We start from the raw sequence: 26,055 nt of genomic DNA, 5'->3' as shown, positions 1-26,055 counted from the left end.
TTATCTTCCTGCATATGAACCGTCAAGCTTAAGCATTTACCCGTGTTAGCAAGGCACCAAGAGGAAAAATAATGTCATCATTTAGAGACGGCAGAACACAAGATGCTGATGCTGAAAATCTACATGTTGAAGCTGCCTTTAAAAAAAAAAAAAGAAATGGAGCATAAATTGCAGCTGGTCTGTAAATGGCACTATGTTGGTGCCCTGGCTTCTGGTCTGTTTCAGGGCCCCGTTTTGAAGAGGGGCTGCTTTTCACCACATGCTTGAGCAATTCAAGTGCTGGAATGGAATTTGGAAGATCAAACTACTCTACAGAGCCATGAAACCGGCAATGTGACCTTGAGCCAGCCAGCCAGCCAGCCAGCAGCCTTTCCTACCTCACAGGGCTGTTGTGAAGTAAGTGAGGAGAACAATGCGCTCGTTAGAGAAGAAGCAGGACACAAATGTGAAAAACAAGACGACTGCAAGATCCACGAACAAAGGTTTTTAAGCCCACCATCCCCGTGGATGCCAAAAAATGAGGAAGCATGTATACGTACACATGGCATGGTCTCTGGCTCCTCTAGTGGTCAGTTCTGGCATATACATCGTTAAAAAACACTCTAGACAAAGAACCCAATCACAATCCGGTTCCACGGATCCATCAGTGCAACTGGAGTGTAATGTCGCTGACAGCACCAAACTGCCACTAATTAAAGCATTCCCAGAGTGGTGGTATAGAGGATAGAGTGATGGACTCTGGAGAACAGGGTTCAAATCTCCACTCAGCCATGGTAACTCACTGAGGGAAGTAGAACTGGTAAAACCACTCCTTAAATATCTCGCCCTGAAAGCCCTTGTTAGGTTTACTACTTACAACTCTGTTCTGGCTTGACAGCCCAAAAACACATTCCTGTTCAGGTTGTATGCAGCTCCATCTCATTGCACACAAGTCATGCACAACCCAAAATCGAAGCACAAACTCTTTAGCGAGTGGGAATCTGCTGATTTCTCCCCTACTGTCATCAGAACTATGGACTAGATTCATGGTCACGGTTTGGAAACGTTACTTTTTGGAATCATTTATTCCCCTCGTCCTTCAGCCGTCAAAGCCTGGGACAGACTGTGTCCTATTCAAAACCTATCATTCGGATCTTTTCTGTCCATCAAAAACACCACACAAAACAGTTACAGTACTTAAATGGAAACATTTACTGCTTCATAGGTAATGGTGTCGAGTACAAAAATAGCAAAGTTCCTCGCAGTCGGAGAACCTTGTAGAAAAGCTGCCAAACAAAACCACTTATATATATATATGTAGAAAGAGAGACATACATCTAGAATTCACATCATCATAGGAGCACTCAACTCTGCTGGCTAGAGGTCAGGAATGTGAACGCCACCTTTGGCTAAGGAGGAAGGTACCCTGCTTGGAAAACGGATCCCCCACTGCCCCAAACCAGCATATGTTGAGTTGGGCTTCACAGGGAGGTCCAGAGAAGCTGAAACAATCTGCAGGGCAAGTGGAAAGATGTCCTTAACAAAAAGAAATGGACCAGAAGGAGAAACGTGACAGGTTCCTTCTCCCCCCCCTTCCCAAACCCTGGATATTTTTCTCTAATCTTTGCGACGAGTGTCCCTCACTTCTGACGTTCTTTCATGTGCAGGACCGATAAGAAATTTCGTTCTCCAGAAATTCTGTCCTCAGAAATAAACCTTACAAAAGCTGGATTGCTCAAAGAAAAGGGATGAACCCACACTTTGTTCAGCTGATGTTTGCCCCTCTCTTCCACATTTATCCTTCTAGCTCCAGCAGTCTCTGCCGCGTCTCCAGCACAATCTCCTCCATCACCTCGGGCTTGAGAAGATCTTTGATCTGTAAACAGTACACAGGTAATTACAAGCAGGGTTTTCCATGGGATCCCCAATTCGGTTTAGAGGCCAAGTTAGAGCTTCAGAATGTATCCAGAGCAACTGGTTCCAGATCTCACATCCCAGAGTACAGGACACATCATAATGGGCTCCAGCAAGAGGAAGCCAGATTTAGGCTGAATATTGGGGGAAACGTCTTAACTGTTAGAGCAGTACGACAACAGAACCCATGCTCTCGGGAAATGGTGAGCGCTCCAATGCTGGAGGCCTTCAAGAGAAAGTGGGAACACCATTTATCAGATCTGCTTTGAAACACCCAATTGAGCACTGGCCAATTGAAACACCCCAGTTTCACCCCATGTGCTGTAACTCCCGTACACCACACGGTTAACCCTCCCACCAGATGCAAGCAAACTCAAGCAGTTTTACAACTGTGTTGGAAGCATCTCTTAAAGTGGTTGCATGAACTTGTGAGATCCCAAACTAGGCAGCACATTAGAACCCACGGGCTTTTTATCTGCTGATTCAATTACCCACAGACTGAAAAATATTCAAAATCTAAAAATTAAAATCCTAGAAACATATGCTTCTAAAAATGAAGTTAGCCCTGAGAGGGGCCCATAGACCATGCTATGTATAGCGCTCACTAGAAAAATACATTTCCACGACATCAGGTTGACTATTACAACAGGGTTTGCTGGAATTCCGTGTCTTTCAGCATCCACAGGGGGGAAGCTTAGAACGGATCTCCTGCAGATACAGGCGTCCTACTGTAAGGCCTCCCACGACACCACAGGAAAGAAAGAGAATAACCAATTACCTGGTGAGGAAGAGAAGCTTCGTAACAGTAGAGGATGCTGGTGTCGTAGAGCATCAGTTTCTGAGTCGCCAGAGCTGTGATGCAGTTTCGGAGGCGAGAGATGACTTCACGGTCTGGCAGGGGAACAGGCTGGATAAGGAGGCAAGGAAACCCAACAAGTGAAGAAAGAAGCTGAGTGCCTTTCTGAACGAGCCATCGCCCAAGTCAAGAGACGGAAGAACCACTTCCATCCTGCAAAACCTTTCCCCTAATTTACTGCTCCACAGAAAACGTCCCATTTCCATAAACCCAGCCATGAATATAACAAAAGGTTGCCACAAAGGTGGAATTCAGGAATTGGTCCGGATAAAATGCAAGTGCAATAGCAAGCAAATCTCATTCATTCATTCATTCAATTTGTATTTTGCCCCATTATGCAGGTAAAGCTACTCTGGGTGGTTTAGGGTCAACTGAAAAGCAATACATGTAATTCAAAGTAAAGCAGAAAATAACATCTAAACAGCGCATCAAGAAGCCGAAGCATTAGAATAAAACGGGGCATATGAACATATAGGATAGTAGAAAACACCTCAAACAAGGTTGCCCAAAAAGGACTTTTCTGTAAAGCAATGTTTGACAGCTCTTTTTCACTCACATTCCAGGATCACCACCAACTCACCTCCATGTTGGTGACGAAGCCTCCGGCCTCTTCGTCCTTCTGCTCCGGAGTCGGATAGATCCAGATAAACCCGTTGTTGCCGAGGATAAGGGAGGCCCCACACGGCAAGTCGTGGAAGTGGGTCTTTTGCCGTTTCACCAGAGAAGGGGAGACCTGAACCAACACCCCTTGGCCGAGCTGGCGGGAAGAAACAAGAGGGGAACATCGATCAGTATAAAACCACCCCATGCAATGGACACGGGGCGGCCAACATTCAACACACACAAACTGCATGCAACCCCCCCCCCCAGAGGCCGTGTTGCAGCCACCTGCCCGGAAATAAAAATGAAAAATTCAAAAAAATAAATGCTTGGTGACCAAGAAAGCTGTTTAATCAGATATGGGAGTTTGCAAGTTACAATCAGAAACAGTCTCAGGATGTCTGGAGCTTAGCTTCGGAGCCGATACAGACCAGAGAAATATAAAGATTTTGCTTCTGATAAAGGCCCTGCCGAAACGTGTTAAGCAAGGAAATTTTTAACGCTTTCCACCACTTAATAAAGACACAACATATTGTTCTCTACCCAAGACATCGTGAGACTGTTTCTCCCTGTATCCTTTGGTTTTTATTGGATGTGCTGGTTCCCTACAATTCGTTTAGAGGCAGAAAACACTCACACCTTACTTGTGAACACTGAGAAGGTGGAGAATGCTACTGCACTTAGCAAAAACATTAATTATATCTTGTTTCTGCACAGAAAAACCTTTGTTCCCCCCCCCTCCCCAGGTCTGTGGAGGATCAAGCAGTTCGCTTCAGCAAATGCCTCCCACTTTTAATCCCACTGTTGTCCTTTCACCCTTGATTCCATAATCACACTCCGCTTTCATCTTTTAAGTCGCCGCTAAGACTCCGGGAACAGGATAATCCCTCCCGCAGCAACCTACGCTCCAAAGAGTCAAGAGAGACTCTTCCTACCTTTTATCAAACACGGGGATATCGAAATATAAGAACTCTCCCACTGCACAAAGCTGCAGAGTCGCGTCTCGACAAAGAGGAGGAAAAAAGAGAATAAAGGAAAGCCAAAGACTCTTTTTTGAAATGCAACCCTTGCTTACAGTGAGCTGGTGTCATCGTTTCTCCAGTAGCCCCCAAAAGTTTTAGGATCTCCGAACAGCACCACAAAGATCAAATCCAAAACCAAAAGCCCAGGGCAGGGGAGGTAGGCCAATGATTTCTGTTTCATGCATCATCCTTGGATTGGCTATTCTGCTAGCCACGGTGTGATTTGGCCAGAATATTGACGAATGAAATCAAAAGATAGAAAGTTCTTGCCATTTTTGAGGCTGAAGCTTCTAGGATAGGGTAAGATTTTTCCAGAGGATTTATTTTGAGGTCTCCGAGACCTCAAAATGCGGCCAAAGGAACGAATCAGCTTCAAAACCACCTGTATAGTAGGTGTCCGCGGGAGATCGCTTCCAAGCCACCCCGCGGTTACTGAAAACGCAGATTATAGCAAACTCTCATTATGGGATCCCATGTTACACATAGCGTGGTCTCTAGCTCCTTGCAATTGCCAGTTCTGGTAACTTCGTGGAGTCCAGAAATCTGCACGTTGCCCTCCCAGAAGCTCCTGGGGGAGAAATCCAGCAGCTGCAAGTGGGCGTCCCTTCCCTTTGGCAAAAAAGGAACAGAGAGAAAAACAGAAGCCACTGCCATGAGCAATGAAACACACCTTTCCATACTTCAGACTCCGCGTGTGGAGAGATACCGCCCCATCCGAAAAGACCGCCTGGACCTCTGCCTGGAAGGAGGACTTAAGGAAATGAGACGACACCCTGAGACGGTCCAAATCACGAACACCGTACAGTATTTGCAGGAATCCACGACACAGCACAAACTCGCCTTAGGCTGGCCAAAGCTTCCCCAAACAAGCTACCACCCATCAAGGGCCCAAGGGGTTAAATCCTGTAGGCAGACTGGTCGCCTAAGGTGATCCACTGCCCTTTCCAGCAAGCCAGAGAAAAAAGCTTAATTTATAGGAATGCCTTGTTTTGCCTTACTTTTTTTCCCTTTGAGGTCTTTAACATAACTATGTAGGGGCAAAACCAGGTACAGAATGCAGTTATCATGTTTTAACCACTGAGCTATCCGAAGTTCCTGCTGAATATTCTTACAGCCGGAAGGGCTCCTGGTTTTTCTGCTATGTCAAAATTATGCCAATCTGAGTTTTTGAACTACAACCTGTTTCTTGGGGCAGCGTGACCACTGAATCCTGGGAGTTGTAGTCCAAGAACACAAAACCACACCTTTGCACAGCCCTGTGTCTCTACCTACACCAGGCTGAAGAAAATCAAGGATACGCTAATAAGATCTCCTTCCTGCAGATAATCCCTCATGGCCAGCTCATCTTCGGCTGATCTTCGTCTCTGCAAGAAAACATACATACACAAGCGTGCCAAAATTAGCAGACTGGCCATTCCGCGGATTCAGCCTTTGGGGAAATCAAAGTTGAATGAGTTTTTAAAAACCAACTGCCTAGCTATAATAATAGATCAAGGGAGAATCTCTGTCCTGTGTGAGAAATCTAACGCTGCTTTTTAAATATCTCATAAAATATAAAAAGACACAGGGTTTATTAGATAACACAACATGGGTAAGAAAAATGAAAACTGTAGTAACAGAGTAATGTTCTTTCCTTGTCTTTACTGGGTTGTGTTAATAGAACCAATATCCTTTTACTCAGAAATACAATACCAAAAGGATTTTAATCTGATGCCCCCAATTTAAGATTGAAAAGAAGGTTTAGAAGGACATTTTTAAAAAGCATTAGAAACAGCGATAAGAAACCTGATGCAGTCACAAATGAACTACCACGTCTTCTTTTGCCAGCTGGACTCCGTTCCTTCTTGCGTCGTCTTGGGCTACTCACCAGCTCCCCTCCGGGAAGATTCATAGACGAAAGCAGGAGGACAGAATCCAACCTGGAATTGGTCTCGACTTTCCATCGCTTCTGCTGAACCTTAAAAAACACATTTATTATTTATTTATTACTTTGATTTATATACCGGCCCATTCGTGCCGAAGCACTACGCTGAGCTGTTTACAAGCAGCTAAAACAAAATATATCGAAGTAAATGCAACATAAACATCATAGAGATGTCGTGTTTTTTTTAAAAAAAAGTTTACAGATTATTATCCCATATTTCACTCTTCTAGCGCACTTGAGCAGCGTTCTGAGCCGCCATCTCAAAAAGAACATGATTAAAATATATATACAACCTGGTCAAAAGAAAAAAGACGCAGAAAAGTTTAAGACTATACCTAGTATTCAGCATCCCCTAAGGAAAATAAATAGATGGCACCAATAGAATTGATTATTTTAAAATATGAAAACCAGATTATACGGGATTTAAAGGGGGGGAGAATAATCTCAATACCTCTGTAATTCGCCCAACTACAATGTCTCCAACTTCACCATTATACCTGCAAACAAAACAAAAGAAAAATATCTCTCAAATTAAGCTCTTTTTGAGCCAGTAACTTCCCACATCTTTTCAAAGTGGACGCAACTCAGTCAGGAAGACTACAGAGAAAAAATCACCACAAATCTTTGGCCAGAAACCATTAATAATGTGCTGAGCAAAAAAATCTGACATTAGCAAGTTTGAATATATCCTTAGAGGACTTAACTGGGATCTGAGGTCTTTTTTTTTTAACCTCTCAGTTTGGCAAAACTAGGAAGACCAGCAATGACACAACTACAACTGTCATGAAATTATCATTTATGTTGCACGCTTTTCAAGACAATTTCCAGTTAGATTTGGAAACCTTTGAACCCTGGTGTCTAAAATTTGTCCGGACACACATGTTACGTCTGTCTATGGAACGGTGATCCCTAAATTGATTGGGACGAGCTAGTTTGGCAACACAAACTTAATTATTTCAGCATTTAGAGTCTCTTATTGCTCCTGGGTGCAACAGGTTTCCCTTCCGGGGTTTGAACCCGCTCTTACCTGGTTTTCAGCGCCTTCACACAGACCAGCTTGTTCACCCTGTCCACGACGCCGGCCACCGAGGCGATAAGCTTCTCATCTCCTAGGTAGGTCCCGTGGCCCCTGAACCAAGAAAAGAACGGAGGGGAAAAAACGACTCTAAACAAAACCTTAATGCAACACAACACAAGCGTTCATTTCTAATACTGCAGACGATTATCCCGATCATTTTTTTTTGTTTTGGGAAAAAAAAGCAGCTAAAACAGATTGCAACAAGTCAGAGAGTACTAGACCAGGGTTTAAACCCCATTCTGCCATGAAACACCTGGGCGTTTGCTCTTATCCACGTTTTTCCACATCCACGGGAAGGGGGCTTGGAACTGATCCCCCCCCACCGCAGATATGGGGTCCTCGTGTATATCTCCAAGACGATTCAACGAAGGCACTTCTGAGGAAGGAAGCAAGGCATAAAAACTCGGCCATTTGCAACGCGACGATTGGTAAAAGTCATGCTAGCCCTACTTCCCACGCGGCACCGAAGCTGAGCTTTCCCGTTGCCTCATTCCGCCCATGCTCAGAGGCACCCTTGGCCTTAACCTGAGGGTGGTTTACTGTCAAGTGTAGAGAAATGTTGTGGCCCCAACTGAAGGGAGGAAATATTTATATTCTAACCATATAATATGTTTTATGTACACCTTTTTAAAATTGCATTTTTGTGTATTTTAACCACACAATATGTTTTATGAACTGATTTTTTACATTTTTAAAACTGCGTTTTGTCTATTTTAACCACATAATATGTTTTACGAATGGGTTGCACATTTCATAAACTGCATTTTGTACATTTTTAGCCATAAATACGCTTTACGAGCTGCTCCCCCCACCGTAATCAATAAAATCAATTCATTCATTCACTCTTGGCTTAAGCCTCCAGAAGAAGGCGAGCAGGGGCAAACCCCTTCCAGATGCCCCGGACAACCACAACGCCCATCAGCAGCGGGAGGATGGGCTTTGTAGTGCCAGAGGGACCCAGCAGGCGCCGGATTCTGCAGGGGGAGGCCGGGGTTCCTCCTCACCTCATGTACCCGGGGTCCGTGGTGATGGTGTCCCCGGGGGCCACCAGGTCCCGGTCGCCGGATCCCCCCGTGGGCAAGCTGGGCGCCATCCGCGGGCGAGCCGCGGGCATCCGGACCTCCATGGCCGCCGCCATCTTGGCTGCTGGCATCCGGGCAGGACGCGCCTTTGCTCGCCCCGGCGGGTGACGCCGCTTCCGCTATATAAACTCCTGGCGCCGGGCCCCGCCTCCTTTAGGCACGTCATGAAGGTTCTGCGGGGAGACAAAGAGAAAAGGAGTGGGGGAAATTATACCACACGTCCGGTTCCCATTCCAACACCCCCTCCTTCTTTGGCTGGGATCCCTGTTTTCGACCATTAAATAAAACGCATTTTAAATTAAACTCAAATGCAATCGCTTTTTTTTTCTTCTTTGTTTTTTTTTGGAGGAAGGCGTTGTGGCATTGTCCTTTGAATTGCATACTTGGCCATAAACCGGCAAAATAAACTGCTTTTTGGCAAATCACCCACTTCTCAACTCCTTCGATTGGAAGCCGGAAGTACATGTCTCTCTCTTTCATTGTGGAGAATCGTAATCCCTTTGGTAGCAGCCTCAGGTGGTCTCTGCTATTGAATGGGCCACTTAGCCGCCATCTTTAAGTCGGGCGGAAGTGCCTCATAGCCCACCTACTGTATAGAATAATATGGAAAATCTGGCCAGCATGAAGTGAGCCTGGATTTTTTTAAATGCAGTCCTGTGCTGCCCCCCATTGTTGATTTGTGGAACTGACAAAACTGATTTAATTTCTTTGATCTCTTTTTTTAATCCCTTGTATTGCATGTCAGGGCCATGATGTTTAAAAATCATTCGCAGACACATTACATACATGCACAGAGGGTATTTTTTTTTAATTTATGTGCATTTCTACCAGCAGCAGTGTGATGTAGCTGATAATAGACTGTCAGGCTAGGATCCAAAAGTCCTGAGTTCAAATCCACACTCAGCTATATAGAAACTCACAAGTTGTGAGGGGGACGGTAGGGGTAAACTATTCCTAGGTTATCTCCCCATGCCTCAAAAAAACTTCATTTGGGGTGCCCTAAGCTGAAAGCTTATGAGAAGAACAAGAATATGGATTCACACCCGGTTGCAGCCGAAGCGCTTGGCTGTAGGGTGAGGGGCCAGATAGTCTCATTCACGCCATGTCTCACAGAAGAGGGGACAATTTTTATTTTTATTTATTCTATTTAAACCCCGCCTATCTGGTCATTCTGACCCCTCATTCCGACAACCGGTCACCCAAAGCGTGTGTGGCTAGCTATCCTTCTGCCTGTGTGTTCCTTTGGTCAAGCCGCACCGTGCTCCTATAGGGACTCAGACTTGGGACTTGGCATGAAAGAGTCAGACTTGGGAGTTGAGCACCAAGATTTGCCAATATCCGCGCAATATCCCCTAACCAGAGGCATAATTCTTCCAGATTTCAGGGTTTCGTATCCTGGAGCTCCTTTAGATTTTGTGTGGCTAGGAGAGATTTCAAGGAAGAGAGAGAGAGAGAGAGAGAGAGAGAAATCTGTGCTCCACCCCCTTTCGTTTTTGCCTAGGGTCCAACGCAATTCGCAAATTGGCTTCGCTCCACTCAAAAAAAAAAAACAGATCAGATCCTTCCGCTTCCATCTGGACCCGATACAAATCAACCCAAAATCACGCTGATTTGGTCCGTAATTCAGGATTTGTCCAACCCCAGCGCCCAACCAAAGAAAAAGGTCAGCCTCTCATATTAAATCGAGGTGGTTTTTTTAAAATCTTTTTAATTATTATTTAGAATACAAGAGAGCAAGAGAAGTACAAAGATATATACAGCGGTGGTATATCAGACCCATCAAATATTATATAATATCAAAGTTTTTGTAAATACTGTTTTACACGAATTATTTACACAGTTAAAGTGACGATAATTTTTTTTTTCCTGGAAGCAGAACGCTATCTTTGTCAACACTATAACATCTCATCCTCACAATAGGAATGGATATTCTCATGATCAGCATAGGTATTTTCCATTCATTTATTTAAAACAAAAAACCTTGTTTGTATATCTTACAAAAGATTCTCTCCCCCCCCCATCTCTTTTTTTAAACTGCATCTCGGGTTTCCAGGAAAAGGAGGAGTGGCAGTGAACAGGAAAACTGAGATGGCCCGCTCTGCAGGCAGGAAAATACCAAGAGATGAGGAAGGCAGACTATTAGGAACGGCAGAATAGCCCAATGGTTTTGGCAGAGGCTGGCAGTTCGATTCCCCACCCCACCCGGGTCTCCTTGACAAGGGCTGGACTGGATGATCCAGAGGGTCCCTTCCAGCTCTGCAGATCTAAGATGATTATTCTCTGCGGGAAAACCGGGAGATCCCTCGCGGGCTGAGCGTACTCTCTTTCCCCAGCCCCAGCGCTTTCCAGAGGTGACAAACAACAACAACCACACCACACCTAATCATCAGCCTAGCACAGGGGTCTCAAACATGCGGCCCGGGGGCCATTTGCGGCCCGCCGGATGATAGTTTGTGGCCCCTGTCTTGCATGCCCCCCCCAAAGCCTCGCCTTGCTCGCCGGCTCTCTCCCAAGACAGCGCCTCTTGCACCCTCCATCCGGAACTGCAGCCTGCCAGCCAGCCCGCCTCTCTACCGGCTAAGGAAACTCCTGGGCGGCTTCCTTGGGCTCTTGCTCCACTTGATGGAAAATCTGATGCTGCCCAGCCTCACCCAGACTCTGCCTCCAGCGGCCCCCAGGTAAATTGAGTTTGAGACCCCTGGCTTAGCATGACCCCCTTGGCCCAACTGCCTAGGAAAGCCTGGCAGGCGTATAAACCCCCCAAACGTTCAAAACGTCCGTAGCTAAGTGCAAAGCCTTCTTTCCTGCTGCCTCCGAGGTTGCAAAACGACACTCCAGTTCTAAAGGAAAAGCAACGGAACAGAAATTTTGAAAGACTTTTCGGGATTACTGCCCCCTTCCTACATCTTCCCATGAAAACAGCAAAGCCTCGGTCCAAATCAGAATAGCTCCTGGGGCCCTCTCGCTGTCTTGCAAGAACTGCCCTTCTGGTTCCGACCTGGATTTCTGCTGGAGTTTTTGCAACCTTGCATGTAGATTTGGCTGGGAGAGTCCTTTCCGGTACCGGCTGATCGTTCCTTCCCTGCCTCTGAATTCAAAGACAGCCCTGCCTCTCTGCTCAGTCTCTCTTTCCCCCTCTTTAGTCTACCGGAAGAGGTCAGTCAGTCTATCGAAGTCTGTGGTTGAAAGCCGTCACGTTCGTCACCTCGATGTTCGATCGGTTCGATTGTAAGTAATGAAACCTTTTATTCTTTCTCCTACCCATGTCTCAAAGTCAGCTATTGAAACTGTAAGTGCCAACTGAAGAGAAAAGAGGTGGACTACTCTGGGATACTTGAAGCTTTTCTGCTCTGCGAATCCCTGAACTCCTGCAGCACAGCTATAGGGATTTAATGGAAACTGAAGATGCTGCAACAGTTTTACATACAACCCAGTGTTCTTTTTCCATCCACAGAGAGCCCAAAGTCTTAGAGAGACCTCCCAGACGTTATCCGGGCGAGCCGCTGTTGACTTGAGCCACCTGTTTCGAACCCCCGTTTCCTCCCTCCCGGTGCCCACGGCCAGGGGCCCCTCGGACGATGTCCTCACAGCACCATGGTGGGGATGTGGTGGGCCAAAGAGGTGGGGTGCGCCACAGGCAAGGCGGGCGAGTGCGACGGCAGGGTCCCGTTGGGGGGCCGGTGGCGGGCGCTTTTCTGATGAGCCCGGAGGCCGGCCAGCTGGGAGTAGGCGCTCTGGCAAACCTGGCACTTGTACGGCCGCTCGCCGGTGTGCAGCCGGACGTGGTTGCGCAGGGTGGAGGACTGGCTGAAGCGCCGGTTGCAGAAGCGGCAGACGAACGGTTTGTCCAGGGTGTGGATCCTCATGTGGGAGCGCAGGTTGCTGCGGGAGTTGAAGCCGCGGTGGCAAATGACGCAGCGCATGCGCCCGGTTGAGCTGGCGCCCGCCTCGGAGCCGTGGAAGTCCTCTGGAGGAGGAAAAGGAAAAAGAGAACGGGGTACATCAGTTGATGAGGATAATTCTTAAAAGGCCGATCCTTTTTTTTTTACCTTGAGAAATGATAACTGTCATTATAATCCAATGCACAGTAGGACCCCCTTATCTGCGGGATCAGTATCCACTGATTCACTTATCCACTGTCTGAAAATATTAAAACTATTAAAATAAAAGTCCTAAATATATATATTTCTAAAGATGAAATTATCAAAACTGGTCACTAGGGGGAGCCAGAGACCATGCTCTGTACAACATTGGCTCATCTTCAGTATAATCCATGTTTTTCAGCATTCCCGAAGAGGGAGCTTGGAACAAATCCCCTGCAGATATGGGGTTTCTACTGTACTGTATTTTAAATTAGGGCTGCAACACACATCTTTTTGATCATATCAGGGTTCCGTCAATCATTCTTAGGAGTTACATTATTTTTAAGCTGTGCATGCAAATCTGCATAAATGCTTTTTTTTTCGAGCAAGAAAACATTTTTGTTGCTAAATTGTGCACACATTTTGGGTAAACGGCAATATTGCTCGGGAGATGAATTTGCCAGGAGTGTGTGTCTGTTTAACAGAGGAAGAAAAGAGGGGAGTCCATATCTGAAAACAGTGCTCGCTGTCTGCGCAATGGGGCTTGATAAGATCCGGAGCGCCGAAGGATCAGGTGTTACAGCCCTAATTTGAGCAAAGCTTCTAGAAAAAAAATTAGGGCATGATCCATCCCCACCGGGGCAGCCTCGTGTGTCCCCCCCCCCGTTCCCCCCTCTGGCATTTGGGTCCAACCCTGCATGCAGCACCTTTCCGTATGCCAGGGCCGTCCAGCCAACCCCGCCCCTACTTCTCTGGAGAACCCTACCTTGAAAGCTACTCATGCCTGGAACAGTTGCGTCCACAGAAGGGGACGGATCAAGCCCATTTTCTATATATATGTTGTTAATGAGATAAATAATGTTGTTAATATATTTGCACACATGCACACACACACACATATCTTACACCCGCAATTGGATCCCTTCAACTTTATAATTCTGCAAAATCTATTAATATATATATATATAATGGTAAATCACTTCGGGCACAATTATGCCCTATAGTATCACAGTAGAACCCACCCACCCTGATCTGCGGGATCAGTTTTCGCTGATTCATTTATCCACGGCTTAAAAATATTAAAAGAAAATTCAAAAAAAATGTATACGTATATTTCATGATGAAGTTACTAGAACTGGCCACTGGAGGGAGACAGAGGCCATGCTATGTACACCATTTGCTTTTATAATCACATTTGCTAGGATCCCCATTTTTCAGCATTTGAGAGGGGGCTTGGCAGCAATCCCCCACAGAGGTCCTGATGCAATTGTATAATATTTATTAACCCTCTTTGCAAATGATGAGAGTCGTGGCAAAGTCAGCAAGAAGCATCCCACTATAGGATCATTGGGGGGGGGGAACTCTTAGGGGAAACCTTGTCATATACCAAATTTTGGAATGACCTCCCAAATATTCCCCTGAGACCCTTCTACCCTAGATGAGGAAGTGATACCAAGGAAAATATCCTTATCCTTCCGTGGCCATTTGGGTCGGTGGTCAGTACACTCGGATGTCAATCCTCTCCCTTACCGTGCTTGTTCTTTTTCTGTTCGTCTTCAAGACCTATGACCCCGGGGATGCCCAGAAATGTGTTGTGAGAATTTCCGTACCAAACGAGCAGTTCTTGATCTGGAGGGATCATCTAGACGGGAAAGAAAAGAAAGAAAGAAGGGAAGATATTTTGCTGTTACAGTAGGACACATCACGGAAAGAGAAAAGACTGTCTGGAAGAGACAATAATGCTTGGAAAAGTTGAAGGGAGCAGGAAAAGAGGAAAATGGGAACTATGACGGACTGACTCAATAAGGAAGCTAGTGGGTTCTGAGCAGAGCTAGTAATGTAGTGTCAGGACCTGGAGATCACTAATTCAGCAGGTCACTAAACGTTTGAGGCAACTTGACTGTATATTAGGTGAAAGCTGAACCAAGGACAAGATGAAGGGATGGTAATTAACCTAATGAGTTCATGCTGGGTCATCAGCGGTTTAGGGCTCTGCCAGAGGTTGGGAGCTCGATTTTCGCCCCGCCCCCCACTGCGTCTCCTTGACAAGGGCTGGACTGGATGATCTTATAGGGTCCCTCCAAGCTCTGCACTTCTAAGATGATTATTATGACCAGAGAGCAGAGGTTCATGCAACTGGCCATCCCAAAACAAAGCCTCACGTCGACCCAACTCTGATAGCACTCAGGCGCCCAGTTTGCGAGAATTTAGAGGGTCAACGTCTCCTTAGAAGAAAGTAGCTATTTGTGCATTTTTCTTTCTCGTCACACACGACCCCTTTAGCAGCTATTTTCCTTTTGAAAGAAAAAAAAGAAAATAGCGGATCGTTGGCTGAAAGGTATTGAAAGGGGAGGGAAAAATATCTCTCTCTCTCCCTCCCTCGAGCAGCCCTTGCTGAAATCTTAAGTATTATTTTCCCATTAGGAGGCAAAAGCAGAGATAAGAGAGATGGCACATGATCATAGTACTTAGTGCTGGCATGCCGCAAAAAGCACGGCCGGGCGTAGACGGCGCTGGAGCGAGAAGACGTCGCTCGGGTGAAGGGACCGCCTTCGACCACAGAGAACGCATTCTGCAAACAGAGACAAGGGCCTACTGTGTGGGTCACCCAGGTATCCAGGTTTGAACTCCCCCCCCCCGAGGTGGATGATCCACTCCTAAATTAATAATCACCCTTACCATCACAGAATGGCAGAGCTGGAAGGGACCCCATCCACTACAACACACTGGCTTTCTCATTCGGGGAAAAAGGATACTGTCTACAACATTTACGACTGCCAGGGTGCTGTAGACTAAGGTGGAGTCAACCTCAACAGCCATCGTTCCTAATATCAGAAGAATAATAACTAAGAACAGATTATTTCCCAGAATAAGGGAAAAGGGACGTAGGATGAAATTACCTAAGGGGTAACCGTGGGCCGAGGGCCACTGAGAGAAAATCGAGAGAAACCAAGAAGTCCGATCCACACCTGGCCATTGATCCTCTCCCAAGGATTACTTTAAAGACGACTATTTATGTCATCACTACATCTCCTTGCCCACGTCTTCCTTACCTCGATGGCCTTGTAGAAGATGCTGTTGCCAATCTGGACCACTTCTAGGTTCTGTTCTTGCTCGTTCCTGGCGCACTTGATGTACGTCATCCAGCTGCGGTGGTCTTCTTGGCTAGCGTCAATGAAGTAACGGACCGTCCCGTCTTCATTGAAGACCTGAAGGATACAAAGCGGAAGTGCAGATGTAAATAATGCTAATCTACTTAATCCCTTGAGGCAGCCTGGAACGGATGAAAACACGGATGATAAGGAACATTTAAGACTCCTTTCCTCCAAGGAGAGGAGGATAAGATGCACCCTGTGTTGTTGTTTTTTTTCTCATCAGGGTCAAACTGTTCTGCTTCTGTTCAAAACTAGTGTTGTTTCCCTTTGAGAAGAGAAAACATAAGCACACTTACACAGCAAACACGGAACGACTGGCTGATGGGTTAAAAAGATACAAACAACCCATCTGAATATGAAGTTTGTAAATACGCTGCCTTCGAGACGGATCTGTTGTGTGACTCCGTACATGTTTTTAAGAAATTTTTGAAAAGGAGATTATAAAGATGCCTCTCCATCTCTAGCGCTCTCTCTCGTAGCCAAATATAAATAAGTAAAACCAAAAAAACGCCAGCCCCTAAAGACACATTTTCAGTCTATTCTATTCAAAGGATGACTGTTCATCAGCTTCTATTTGGTTTAGTGCTTTGCCCCCGGAACCCCTTGCCACTTGATGAACAGGGCAGGAATTAACCAGGCAGTTTCTACATAATTTACCACACGTGGTGGCGCCTGCTTATTTTGGAGTTTTTTGAGTTTAAAACATCAGAGGACGTAGTTTATGCGCAGGATGTGGTTCACACATTGTTAAATTGCCATTTAGACTGGTAAGATAATAGAAACGGCAAGGCATCCTCTCAGAATCCGTGCATGGGAACAACGCGGTTCATAATGACTTTAATACTTCATTGTCCAAAGATCTCATTTCATTTCAGCCCAACAGCATTTAAAATATTCTTCAATGTAGAAGACAATGCATGAATGCATTTATAGATGTCACAAAGACTGGCTGCCTTCTGTTGTTTGTAAATGGCATTGTATGACTACTGCCCTCCACGCTAAGTGGGGCTGACCTTGAAGACAAAAACGAGGCTACAGGAAGTGCTCAACGGCTGGCAGGAATCACGTACGGAAAGCCCATGGAGTTAGTTTAAAAAGAACCACACTAGGCACACAATTGATGCCAGTCTGAATCCATAGTGCCAGAAAAGATGTTTAGAACAGTTTGAGGCCAGTGGCTCCAATTTGGCAAAGATGGAGAATCCGTGCCGGCTTTTGAGTCTGAAATTTACGGGAATTCTCCAAGGTGCAGAATCTTGATCCCTTTAATCGCTTCCTCAGTATTGGACAGCTCCATTAAAGTTCGGAGTAAAACTGTGTAAGCTGTTGTTGTTCTGTTGCCATATCCTCCTGAAATCTTTGGGTGAAGGGCAGGAGTTTTCATAAATATTTAAATAAAATGGAGGAACAGACCAACAGGGCATTTATCATTCCCAGCAAAGTACGTGAGATTGTTGAAGAGCATGCACCTGGGTTGCCCATGTGCCGGAGCGGGCAAGTGTCCAAACACAGACAAACCCCTGCCAATGAAGACTAGCGATTCTGATTGTAAGGAGCGGTGAATCCGCACTGGGTTTTAGCTGGAACTTTACTAGATTTCTCTGACGTGCTGGACCTATGTCAGGGATGGGTTTCAGAACCTTAGACAGCTCCTGCAAAGTTCAACCTGAAACAGAGCTAATGTCCTGAGCCTACCTAGTACCTCCAATAGCTTCTGTAAAGTTCGTGCTAAAACTCGGAGCAGATTGTCCACCCAAGATCTGGCCCACCAACCACCACTGATCCACACACACATCACTCAATGTCCTGCTTTTACCTCCCACATCAAGTTGTTGTTTTTGCAAAGGTCAACGTGTTCCGGCGAGATGATCCGGCCTGTGAAGGGTCCCATTTCGGTGCCGGCTTTGATCCATGTTTTCGAAAAGATGCCCAGCCCTTCTCCAGGGATGGAGCTCTGGGCGATGATGACCTCCGAAGGCAGGACCAGGCTGGATAGCTTCTGCACCTCTGCGGAGGAGAAGGAAAGAGAGAAGGGAGAAAGATGGGAATTAAACACAGCATGGATGGGGATCCAGACTTTAACATAGGGTCATGATTAAGCATACCTATTTTGAAAAACTGGAGGGGAGAACGGAGCTTAATCTGGACTGGTGGATCAAGTCACTTGAAAGAATTAAAATCACTCGCCACCTGAATTGGGCTTAATTATGTGAGCATCACATTCGTTCCTTACAGAGAGAGGGGAAAGCAAATTAATGTGTTTTGCCCAAACTCATAGGCGACTCTAATAAGAATGTAAACGTATCTGTCTAATCTTTTATTGGCATCAATGTGCAATGTATCCCTTGCATCTTATGCGTCTGGATCCCATACAGAGTTTTAATGACCCAAAACAGATGCCAGAAACTGGTGTAGGAGAACTATCAGAGAAAATGATCCATAGATTTGGGAGAATTCATCTTTTCTTTTTTGCAAACGGTCTGCATGACAGAGATAAAACTTATTTTGCTGCCTGTGTATTTCTACTGCCTTCTTGCTAAATTTACACATTGAAAGGAAAAAGAGGATAAACAGAGGCCCTTAGAGCACTTTGGGAACACAAGACTTACACAACCTGACGTGTGGACCATTTAAGGAGAAACATTTGTGCATTTGTTTTTTCCCTCTAATTCAGTCCCCATAGAAGAAGTAGAGCAAATTAAGCTGGTTTATATATAAACCATTTTATTTTAGCTATGGGAGTTGTCTGAAGGATTAACTGTACATTTTAGGAAGTGATCATGTATAGGTGTTGGAGTCGCGTAGGAAACACATCCTTTAATTTATTTATGTAACTACTTTCCACCTCTTCAAAACAGAAAGAAAATGAAGCAACGTGGGGAAAGATATGAGCGTTTTCACAAAGTTGCAGGAGGCACAAGTAACCGAATTGCTTAGACGGAAGAGCTACTGGCTGAGACTGATTTCACAGGGGTGGTGGAACTGCTCCTGATTTTAGCCTGAACGTTGCGGGACCTCCTCAAGGTAGTGAACCCTACCATCCCAAATAGTTCCCTTAAAGTTTGGACCACATTTCGGAGCTGCTTCTCCATCTCACTGGCATGAGAACCAGCAGCTTCCATAGCATCTATACTAGAGACTTCTGGATGTATCGTCAGAATCTTTATCTATTGTCTCCTTTCCATTCCAAGGTACAATATAATTGTATTTTTTTACTTCACACCCACATCCTCCTCTGCGTGCCTCTCTCCCACAGTTTTCTCCTCACCTGGATGAACTCTGGACCCAACCTCTTTGGGAGAGAAGGTGTTAATGTTACAAAATAGGAATTCTGTGGTTTGTGCCATTATAAAAGGATCATTTGTCCTGTACATCAGAAGTGTAGAAATAGCAACCATATCCAGATGGAGATTCTCTCAATCTATTGGCGAAGCAAGGTATGAAATCGCTGTGATGAACATTCATCCTGTAATTTCACTTTATATCTACCTATGTTGACAAAGTGTCACCCGTAATAAGACTCATTCTCTGCTCCATTGCTGATGAAGGGTTGTGTATATACTTTTCCTGCATCTCATTGATTCCAACCTATAGACAATCTGATGTGACACAAACATGGAAGAGCCTATCTCAGATCTAAGAAATGTTATATTTCTTGACTACAACTCCCAGAATCCCCAACCAAGCACGACCTCCACACTCCCCACACCCTAACCTCTGTCTTTTTTTTCGCACTCCATCAAGTTATGAGATCTTCCTAACACGCCGAGTTGTGCGGTATATCTCTGCAGCGCTCCATGCTCAATTGGGTTAATTAGACTGGATTTAATTCCTCTGTATGTTACTCAGTCCAGGAGATAAATTGCTAATAGAAACGTTACCCAAATTGTCCATTGAGGGGAGAGAGAGAAAAAAGACACAGCTGTTCTCCAGTTAAGACAGGAAACATCAATTTAAAAAAGAAATTGAAAGGGGCTGAAAAGGGACACCCTAATGAAGTGGAATAGCTGTGAAATGCTATTTACCGAAAATATTGGGGAAAGTAAAATGTCGGGGAAGATGGGACCTAGGATTCCTGAAAACAGCTGGAATTAGAAAGCTAACGGTCACCCTTCATACCACGACACCTATGAGAAGCTCCTCACATTCTGCAATATTCTATTGCCCTTCCCACCTGAAGATAGTGGTTTAGTTTTCATTACATGCAGTAACACCCTGCTGTATCGAAAGATATGCTGCGTATAGGAATGTACACAGTGTCACACTACACACTTCATCAAGGCCATCAAGGAGCACACACCTGTAGGTTGCTGAAAGGTGACTAAATTGAATTTCCCCGCGGGGAAATCTGTGCATTATTGTTGTTGCGATGTGCTGTCAAGTCACCTCCGACTTATGGCAACCCTATAAATGAGCCCTCTTCAAAATATCCGGTCCTCAAAAGCCCTGTTCAGATCTCGTAGACTCAGATCTGTGGCTTCTTTTAGAGAGTCCATCCATCTCGTATTCGATCTTCCTCTTTTCCTGCGGCCTTCCACCTCTCCCTGCATGATGGTCTTGATCTGATGGATGCTAGTCCCTTTATACTACTATCCTGCCTTCTCAGGAGGTGCTCAAAAGCCTCATTATCATCGTATTTGCCTCCAGAGAGAGAGAGTTCAGGCTTGATTTGATCTAGGACCCACTTGTTCATCTTTCAGCCCATCCGTCGCATCCCCAAAGCTCTCCTCCGGCACCACCTTTCATACAAATCAACCTTCTTTCCCTGTTGGCTTTTTTAACTGCCCAGCCTTCACACGCTCCTGCACGCAGCGACGCCCTGCAGCATGTTATAATCTAGTGAATAAATCCAGCCTATTATTTATCCCCGAACACTTTACCAACACTAACCTTTTTTGAAAGGTCCCTCTCCATCCTAAAAAAATTATAATAAATAAACTGCATGCTCCGAACAAGCAAAACCACATGCCCGGTTTATGCTCTTTGGCTGTCCTCGGTTTGAAGCAGGAGATTGGGGCCGGTGGGCAGTTCCGAAGCATGAAACCGATGGATCTTGTGAGTAACCTCACAACACATTCATCCCCTCTTCGGCTTCCCTGTATATACAGCCCCAATGCCAGGATGGAAGCTGGCTGGAGGACTCCGTGGGTTGAGATCTCTGGCTGCGGTTGGGAGTTTGAATCCTTCCCCCCACTGGGCCTCCCGGGGGGGGGGGGAAGAAGAGAAGAGCCAGCCTGGGTAGCCTTGGGCCGGCTGCACCATCCCGGGGATCCATCCGAGAAAAAAGGAATGGGAAACCCCTCTCTGTGTATTCTCTACCTTGATTTTGTTGGCTGTGACCATTTCAGCAACGTGGAGAGGGGGGATTTGCCGCTTGGGTAACAGCCTATCCTCCATGTTCCTTTACCCAGGCTTCATGCTCTGGAGAGGACACTTCTCAATACAGAGCATGTTACCATAGTCTCTCGAGACTGAAGGATGCCTATGTCTGCGCCCTGTTGATTCGTATTTAGCCAGTGGAACTCATGCCCGATGCCATGTCTCCATCCTCTTTCTGCACACCAACTTTCTGCAATCGATGGCATTTTTGTAGTGGGGGGGTGAGGAAAGAGACGGGGGGTGTTTCCCTTTCTCCCAATTTTGCCTCTGTCCAGAAGGACGTCTCCCTGGGTTGGGGCACCTTTCACACACACCCCCAATGTGTAGAGAACAGAAGCCTTCCCCCCCCCCCAAAGCTCCCTTTCCCGAAGGCAGGCAGAGAAAAGGAGACCTGGGAAAAATACCCCACAGAGCCGGGACAGCCACCCCGAGGGCCAGGGCCGAGAGAAAAGAGGTTAAATGTGTCCATCCCAGTCCATAAAGCAATTTGTCACGCTGTTTAAAGAGATCCGCATTCATTCAAGTCACTTGGAAGGGAAACGGCTAATTCTAAATTCATTAGCCTTTGGAGAATGTTGTTGCCATACATTGGGGGGGGGGGGACGGAGGGGAGGGAGGGCGAAGAATGGCCGAGGATGCTTGTTTTAAAAGGAGAAGGAATTTCTGGTTACAAAATGGGAAAGATTAGCTGGTTGACATCCTCTGAAAGGCCCGAGAAAAGAGTTTTCATGGTACATTAATGAACGAAACCGTAATCTTTGAGAGGGTGGGGGGGGGTTGAAGCCGGGTGAGCCACCGAGATGCCAGAGGCCGAGAGAAAAAGAGACGGTCCTGGTGCTTGATGAATGAGGAATAATCTCACCAAAATTATCCCCTTTTGCTTCCCGGCTCCCACCCTCCTCCATCTCTCCCCCCCCCCCAAATTCCTGGCCCTTTCTGCCTTCTTCTAAGTGGGAAGGGTCCCCCTCCTCCTCTTCCAGGGCCCAGCCCAAGTTAACTAAATGAATTTAAAACCTCTTCTTTATCAGTCAACAGCTATTACACGCCTAATAAGACTTTAAATGCCAGGCCCTTCAGAAGCTGGAGGGGGGGGGTTCGGTGGGGCCGGGAGGGGGGGGAGCCCTGAGTGGCAAAGTCAGAAAAGGGGGGATTATTCACAATGAAGGCCGAAAAGAGAGAGAAATGTAAAACTTTGTGAGAAGCTAGGATGGAAAAAGAGGCCAAGGCTGTCAACTTTGGAGGAGGCATTTCAGGGAGACATAAGAAGGCTGAGAATGTCGTGCTGAGGACCAAAAGCAAGGATCCCCATGGAAAAAGGGGGGGGGGAGGCCTGGCCATTAGGGTCACAGGGACAGATAGTCTCTCCCAGGGATGATGATAATGATGATGCCCTTTTCTCTCGCCCCTGGAGTTTCACCTTCAGCCAAGACAGGGAGGCTGGTTTGTCCGATCCGAGAATCTGATGCTCCCACCCTAAAGATTTCGGGGGAAAAGACTCATAAAGTTTCTGGTCTTGGTGGGAAAAAAAGCTAATTTTCCCATCTCTGAGCAACCCCCCCTCTCTTTCTTCAACTCTGCTTTTCAGGCTTAAAAGGAGAAATGGGGGTTTTCCTTCTCTGTGAAAAAGAAATATCCTCTGGTGGTCCTAGAGAGAGTCTTGTCTGCCTGGGGAAAGCTTAGGAGGGCAACACGGGCAAAGAGACACGTCTGGAAGCGGGCGTAACCAGAGGAGAGGGCGGACGGGTGGATAAAGAGGGACAGGCAGCCCACGAGAGAGAGAGAGAGATGGTGAGAGACCGCTTGGAAGATGATGGAAAGAGAGACAGGTGATGGGAAAGAGGGAGCCCGGGATGAAGGGCAGGCACCGTTACCGCCGGTAACGCAGGAAGACGCCGCTACCAAGATTCAAGGAATAAAGCGTTCAATGGAACGGGATGGGCTGAAGAGAAGGAACGCGGATGTAACGCGATGAAGAAAGGCGCCTCTGGAACGCCTTGGGGGGGGTCCTCCGTTTCCCCCGGCCGGCTTGCTCTCTTTCTCGCCCGCGCACCCGCAGAAGGGGCCCGATCCTCGCCCGAGGAAGGTCTGGCCAGTAACTCCCCTCCTCCCCGTGGAGGTTTAAGAGGGGACCCCAAGACCAGCTTGGAAAGGCCGGCTGGATGGTGGGTGTCCCCCCACCCCCAGGGCAGATCGGGGAGGCCGGGCCCCGAGAGAGGCTGATCCCTGGAGCCTCTGCCCCTTCACACGTGCGTGCACACCCAGACACGCGAAAGCAAGAGAAGTGTCTCTCTCTTCCCCCCCCCGCCTTCCCGCGATGCCACCCGCAAGCAGGAGGTTTGGGGGGGGGGGAGACTCACCTCCCGAGAAGGACTGTGCCAGGACCTCGGCGGTGAAGGCGGTTTTGGGGTTGCCGGGCCCCCCTCCCGCGCTGCTGCTTCCTCCTCCTCCTCCTCCTCCTCCTCCTCCTCCGCCTCCCCCGGGGGCGCCCAGGCCGGCCTTCTCCTCGAACAGCTGCTCCCCCAGGACGTTCCTCCATCGGCCGTAGAGGAAGCTGTGCAGGATGTCCGACGTGATCACCTCGGCCAGGGAGAGGCTGGGCGCCTTGAGTCCGCCCTTGAGCACCAGGGCTTCCGCCGGGAGCACCGAGCCCATCATAGGGGGAGCCTCAGGCGGCAGCCCGGGGGGGGCGGCAGCTGCGGGGGGGGGGGAGAGAAGCGGTGCTGGTCGGGGGGGGGAGAAAGAGACAGACAGACAGAATCTGGTGATGGATAGAAGGAAGGAAGGAAGGAAGGAGAGGTGGGATAAGGGGGAGGAATGAAGGTGATGAGGGACCGGAGGAAAGAAGGAAGGAAAGGGGCAGAAATCGGGGCTCAGAGTTTTTTTTTTCCGGGGGGGTGCGGATAAACAGAGCTAAGAAAAGGGGGTGCCTTAGGTTGGCATTAAGGCAAGCCCCCCACCCTCCCGTCCCGTCCCAACGGAGGCCGGATCCTGGCTGTCTCAGCAACTGGGCAGCGAGTCCACCGGCTGGGTTTGGGAGCTGGTCTATATATGGGCTCCGGTGACCTTTCTAATTGGTTATTAATGACCCTTCCTCCTCCTCCTTCTCCTCCTCCTCCTCCTCCCCCCCCCCCCTTGACGTGGCAAGAAAGACTCGTCCGACCAGAATGAGCCAAGCCCAGAGAGAGAGAGAGAGAGAGAGAGAGAGGGTGGGTGGGTGGAAGAGAGTCCCCCCTCCTCCTCCTTAAAAGAGGGTGGGGGAAACTTATACAGAGAAAAGGACTGGGGGGGGGGAGGCAGAGGGGCCACCAATGGAGAGGGACGGGGGGGAAGATCAGAGGGGGGGGGGCTGCGCGCATCGACCGCACCTGCGATTTCTCCCAGGTTTTTCCGCACCTCGCGGGGGACAAACCTCTCTCTCTCTCTCTCTCTCTCTGAACCGACAAGAAAGCCAGGGAGAGACGGAGGCGGGAGATGAAAAGGGCAGCATCCTCCGTGTGGCGGGCGGGCACGTCCCGACGGCGCCAGCGGGGGTCCCCTCCAGGTGCCCCTTCGGGGCCCGATCCTCTTTGGGTCCGGGCAGGTTTCAAGACGGGCGGAGGCGTGCGGGAGTTGCGCGGAGTTTTATTTTATTTTTTAAAAGCGGTTTGGAAGCGCGTCCAAGGATGGTTTGGAGCACTGCCGTCCTCCTGAGTCCCGGCAACGAGGAAGAAGTGCCGGAGAGCCCCGGGGGTTGAGGTCTCTGGCTGCGGAGCCAGATTTTGGGGGTTCGATTCCCCCCTCCCGGGCTTCCTTAACAAGGCTGGACTCGATGACCTTAGAGGGCCCCTTCTGGTTCTAAGAGGAGGAGGATGTGAAACATCCAAATTGGGGTTCAGGAATTCAGCTGGCTGGATAGCTCCGGGGTTGAGGTCTCTGGTGGAGCCAGAGGTTGGGAGTTCGATTCCCCCCCCCCCCCACTGGGGCTCCTTGACTGAGGTTGGTCCCTTCCACCTGTAGCCGTTCTAAAAGGATGATGATGGCGAAAGCTTGCGGAGTTGTAGGAGGAAGAACATCTAGGAGAGGGGTCCCAGATCTTAAATTATGTTACACACCTACCTCTTTCTCTCTGACACCCCCCCGACCCCCGACACGTGTCTAGCGACAAGACCCGACCACCGTTAGCCAGCGCTGCTGGGGCTGCGAAAAAGTTTGACTCAGGTTCGGATGCGGGACCCCCTTGCTTCGTGTCCTGGAAGGAGAACCACCACGGATCAGACCCGGGTGTGTGTGACGCCTTCCCTCGCCCCCTCTCTTCCCTTTCCGCTCCCCACACCGCGCCGTTTCCCTTCCAGCGATGTCTCCATCTTCGTTTGCTCGCCGTGTCTGAAAGGGTACTGTATTCTGGATCAGGAGACACGCGTGTCTGCCCCTTCAAAAAGGAACGAAGAGAAGGAACTAAAGGGTGTGTGTGTGTGTGTGTTTTTCGGTCTCCCGTTCAATTGGGCATCTCTCTCTCACACACACACACACACGCACAGGACATCCAACGTTTGCGCAAAAAGCGCAAGCCAAAATGATAGATTTTTTTCCCCGTACTGTCTTTGCGCGCTGCAGTTGCACGGGGGAATTCACCCTAGGGTGCTGAAATAGACCTAGGCAGAAAAGCGGGTTCGCTTCTATTCCTAAACGCTGAACACCGTTTGCTGATCTCAAAGAGAAGAAAGAAACCAAAGAGAACAGTTTTAGTGAGAAACGAAGGCAGAAAAACCCCCACGGAAAAAGAAAGAGCGGGTCAGAGAAGGCCAGCGCACGCCGACGTGTTTTTTTCCCCTCTCCCCCCCCCTTTCTGGAAAAGGACAAAAATAAAATTAAATTAAACTGCTAACGGGTAAAATAATCAGAAACGAGATCCAAAGGATTTCTCTTTTAAACGAGGGCAAAGCGGAGTCTGGCGAGCCGTCAGCTCCCGGCCACACAGCGCGTCTCCGAAAGAAATCGCCCTGGA

General features: G+C 47.7%; 2 protein-coding genes across 3 annotated transcripts; both read right to left on the bottom strand.

Annotated features, from left to right (window-relative positions):
- Positions 1-1,167: 1,167 nt before the first annotated feature.
- EXOSC2 (exosome component 2) lies at positions 1,168-8,560 on the bottom strand. The gene is made up of 9 exons (XM_020794960.3): positions 8,378-8,560; positions 7,323-7,424; positions 6,747-6,792; positions 6,239-6,328; positions 5,670-5,735; positions 5,042-5,110; positions 3,330-3,506; positions 2,672-2,800; positions 1,168-1,855 (listed from the first exon to the last, which is right to left on the bottom strand). Exons 1-9 carry the CDS (start codon positions 8,524-8,526, stop codon positions 1,775-1,777), a joined length of 909 nt encoding a protein of 302 aa, XP_020650619.2. The 5' UTR covers positions 8,527-8,560; the 3' UTR covers positions 1,168-1,774.
- A 1,583-nt stretch (positions 8,561-10,143) lies between these two features.
- Positions 10,144-23,752, bottom strand: PRDM12 (PR/SET domain 12). Of its 2 annotated transcripts, XM_078382744.1 has the most exons (6): positions 23,429-23,752; positions 17,509-17,699; positions 15,591-15,746; positions 14,068-14,179; positions 13,304-13,366; positions 10,144-12,422 (listed from the first exon to the last, which is right to left on the bottom strand). In XM_078382744.1, the coding sequence occupies exons 1-6, from the start codon at positions 23,724-23,726 to the stop codon at positions 12,040-12,042; spliced, it is 1,203 nt and encodes a 400-aa protein (XP_078238870.1). In that variant the 5' UTR covers positions 23,727-23,752; the 3' UTR covers positions 10,144-12,039. The 2 variants fall into 2 exon arrangements, with proteins under 2 accessions (XP_078238870.1, XP_078238871.1); XM_078382745.1 differs by lacking the exon at positions 13,304-13,366.
- Positions 23,753-26,055: the final 2,303 nt, after the last annotated feature.

This window comes from Pogona vitticeps, chromosome ZW-PAR (genome assembly GCF_051106095.1).
Source record: "Pogona vitticeps strain Pit_001003342236 chromosome ZW-PAR, PviZW2.1, whole genome shotgun sequence".
Taxonomy (NCBI): domain Eukaryota; kingdom Metazoa; phylum Chordata; class Lepidosauria; order Squamata; family Agamidae; genus Pogona; species Pogona vitticeps.
Note: the sequence above shows the minus strand (reverse complement) of the source record. Positions and strands in the feature narration are given on the sequence as shown.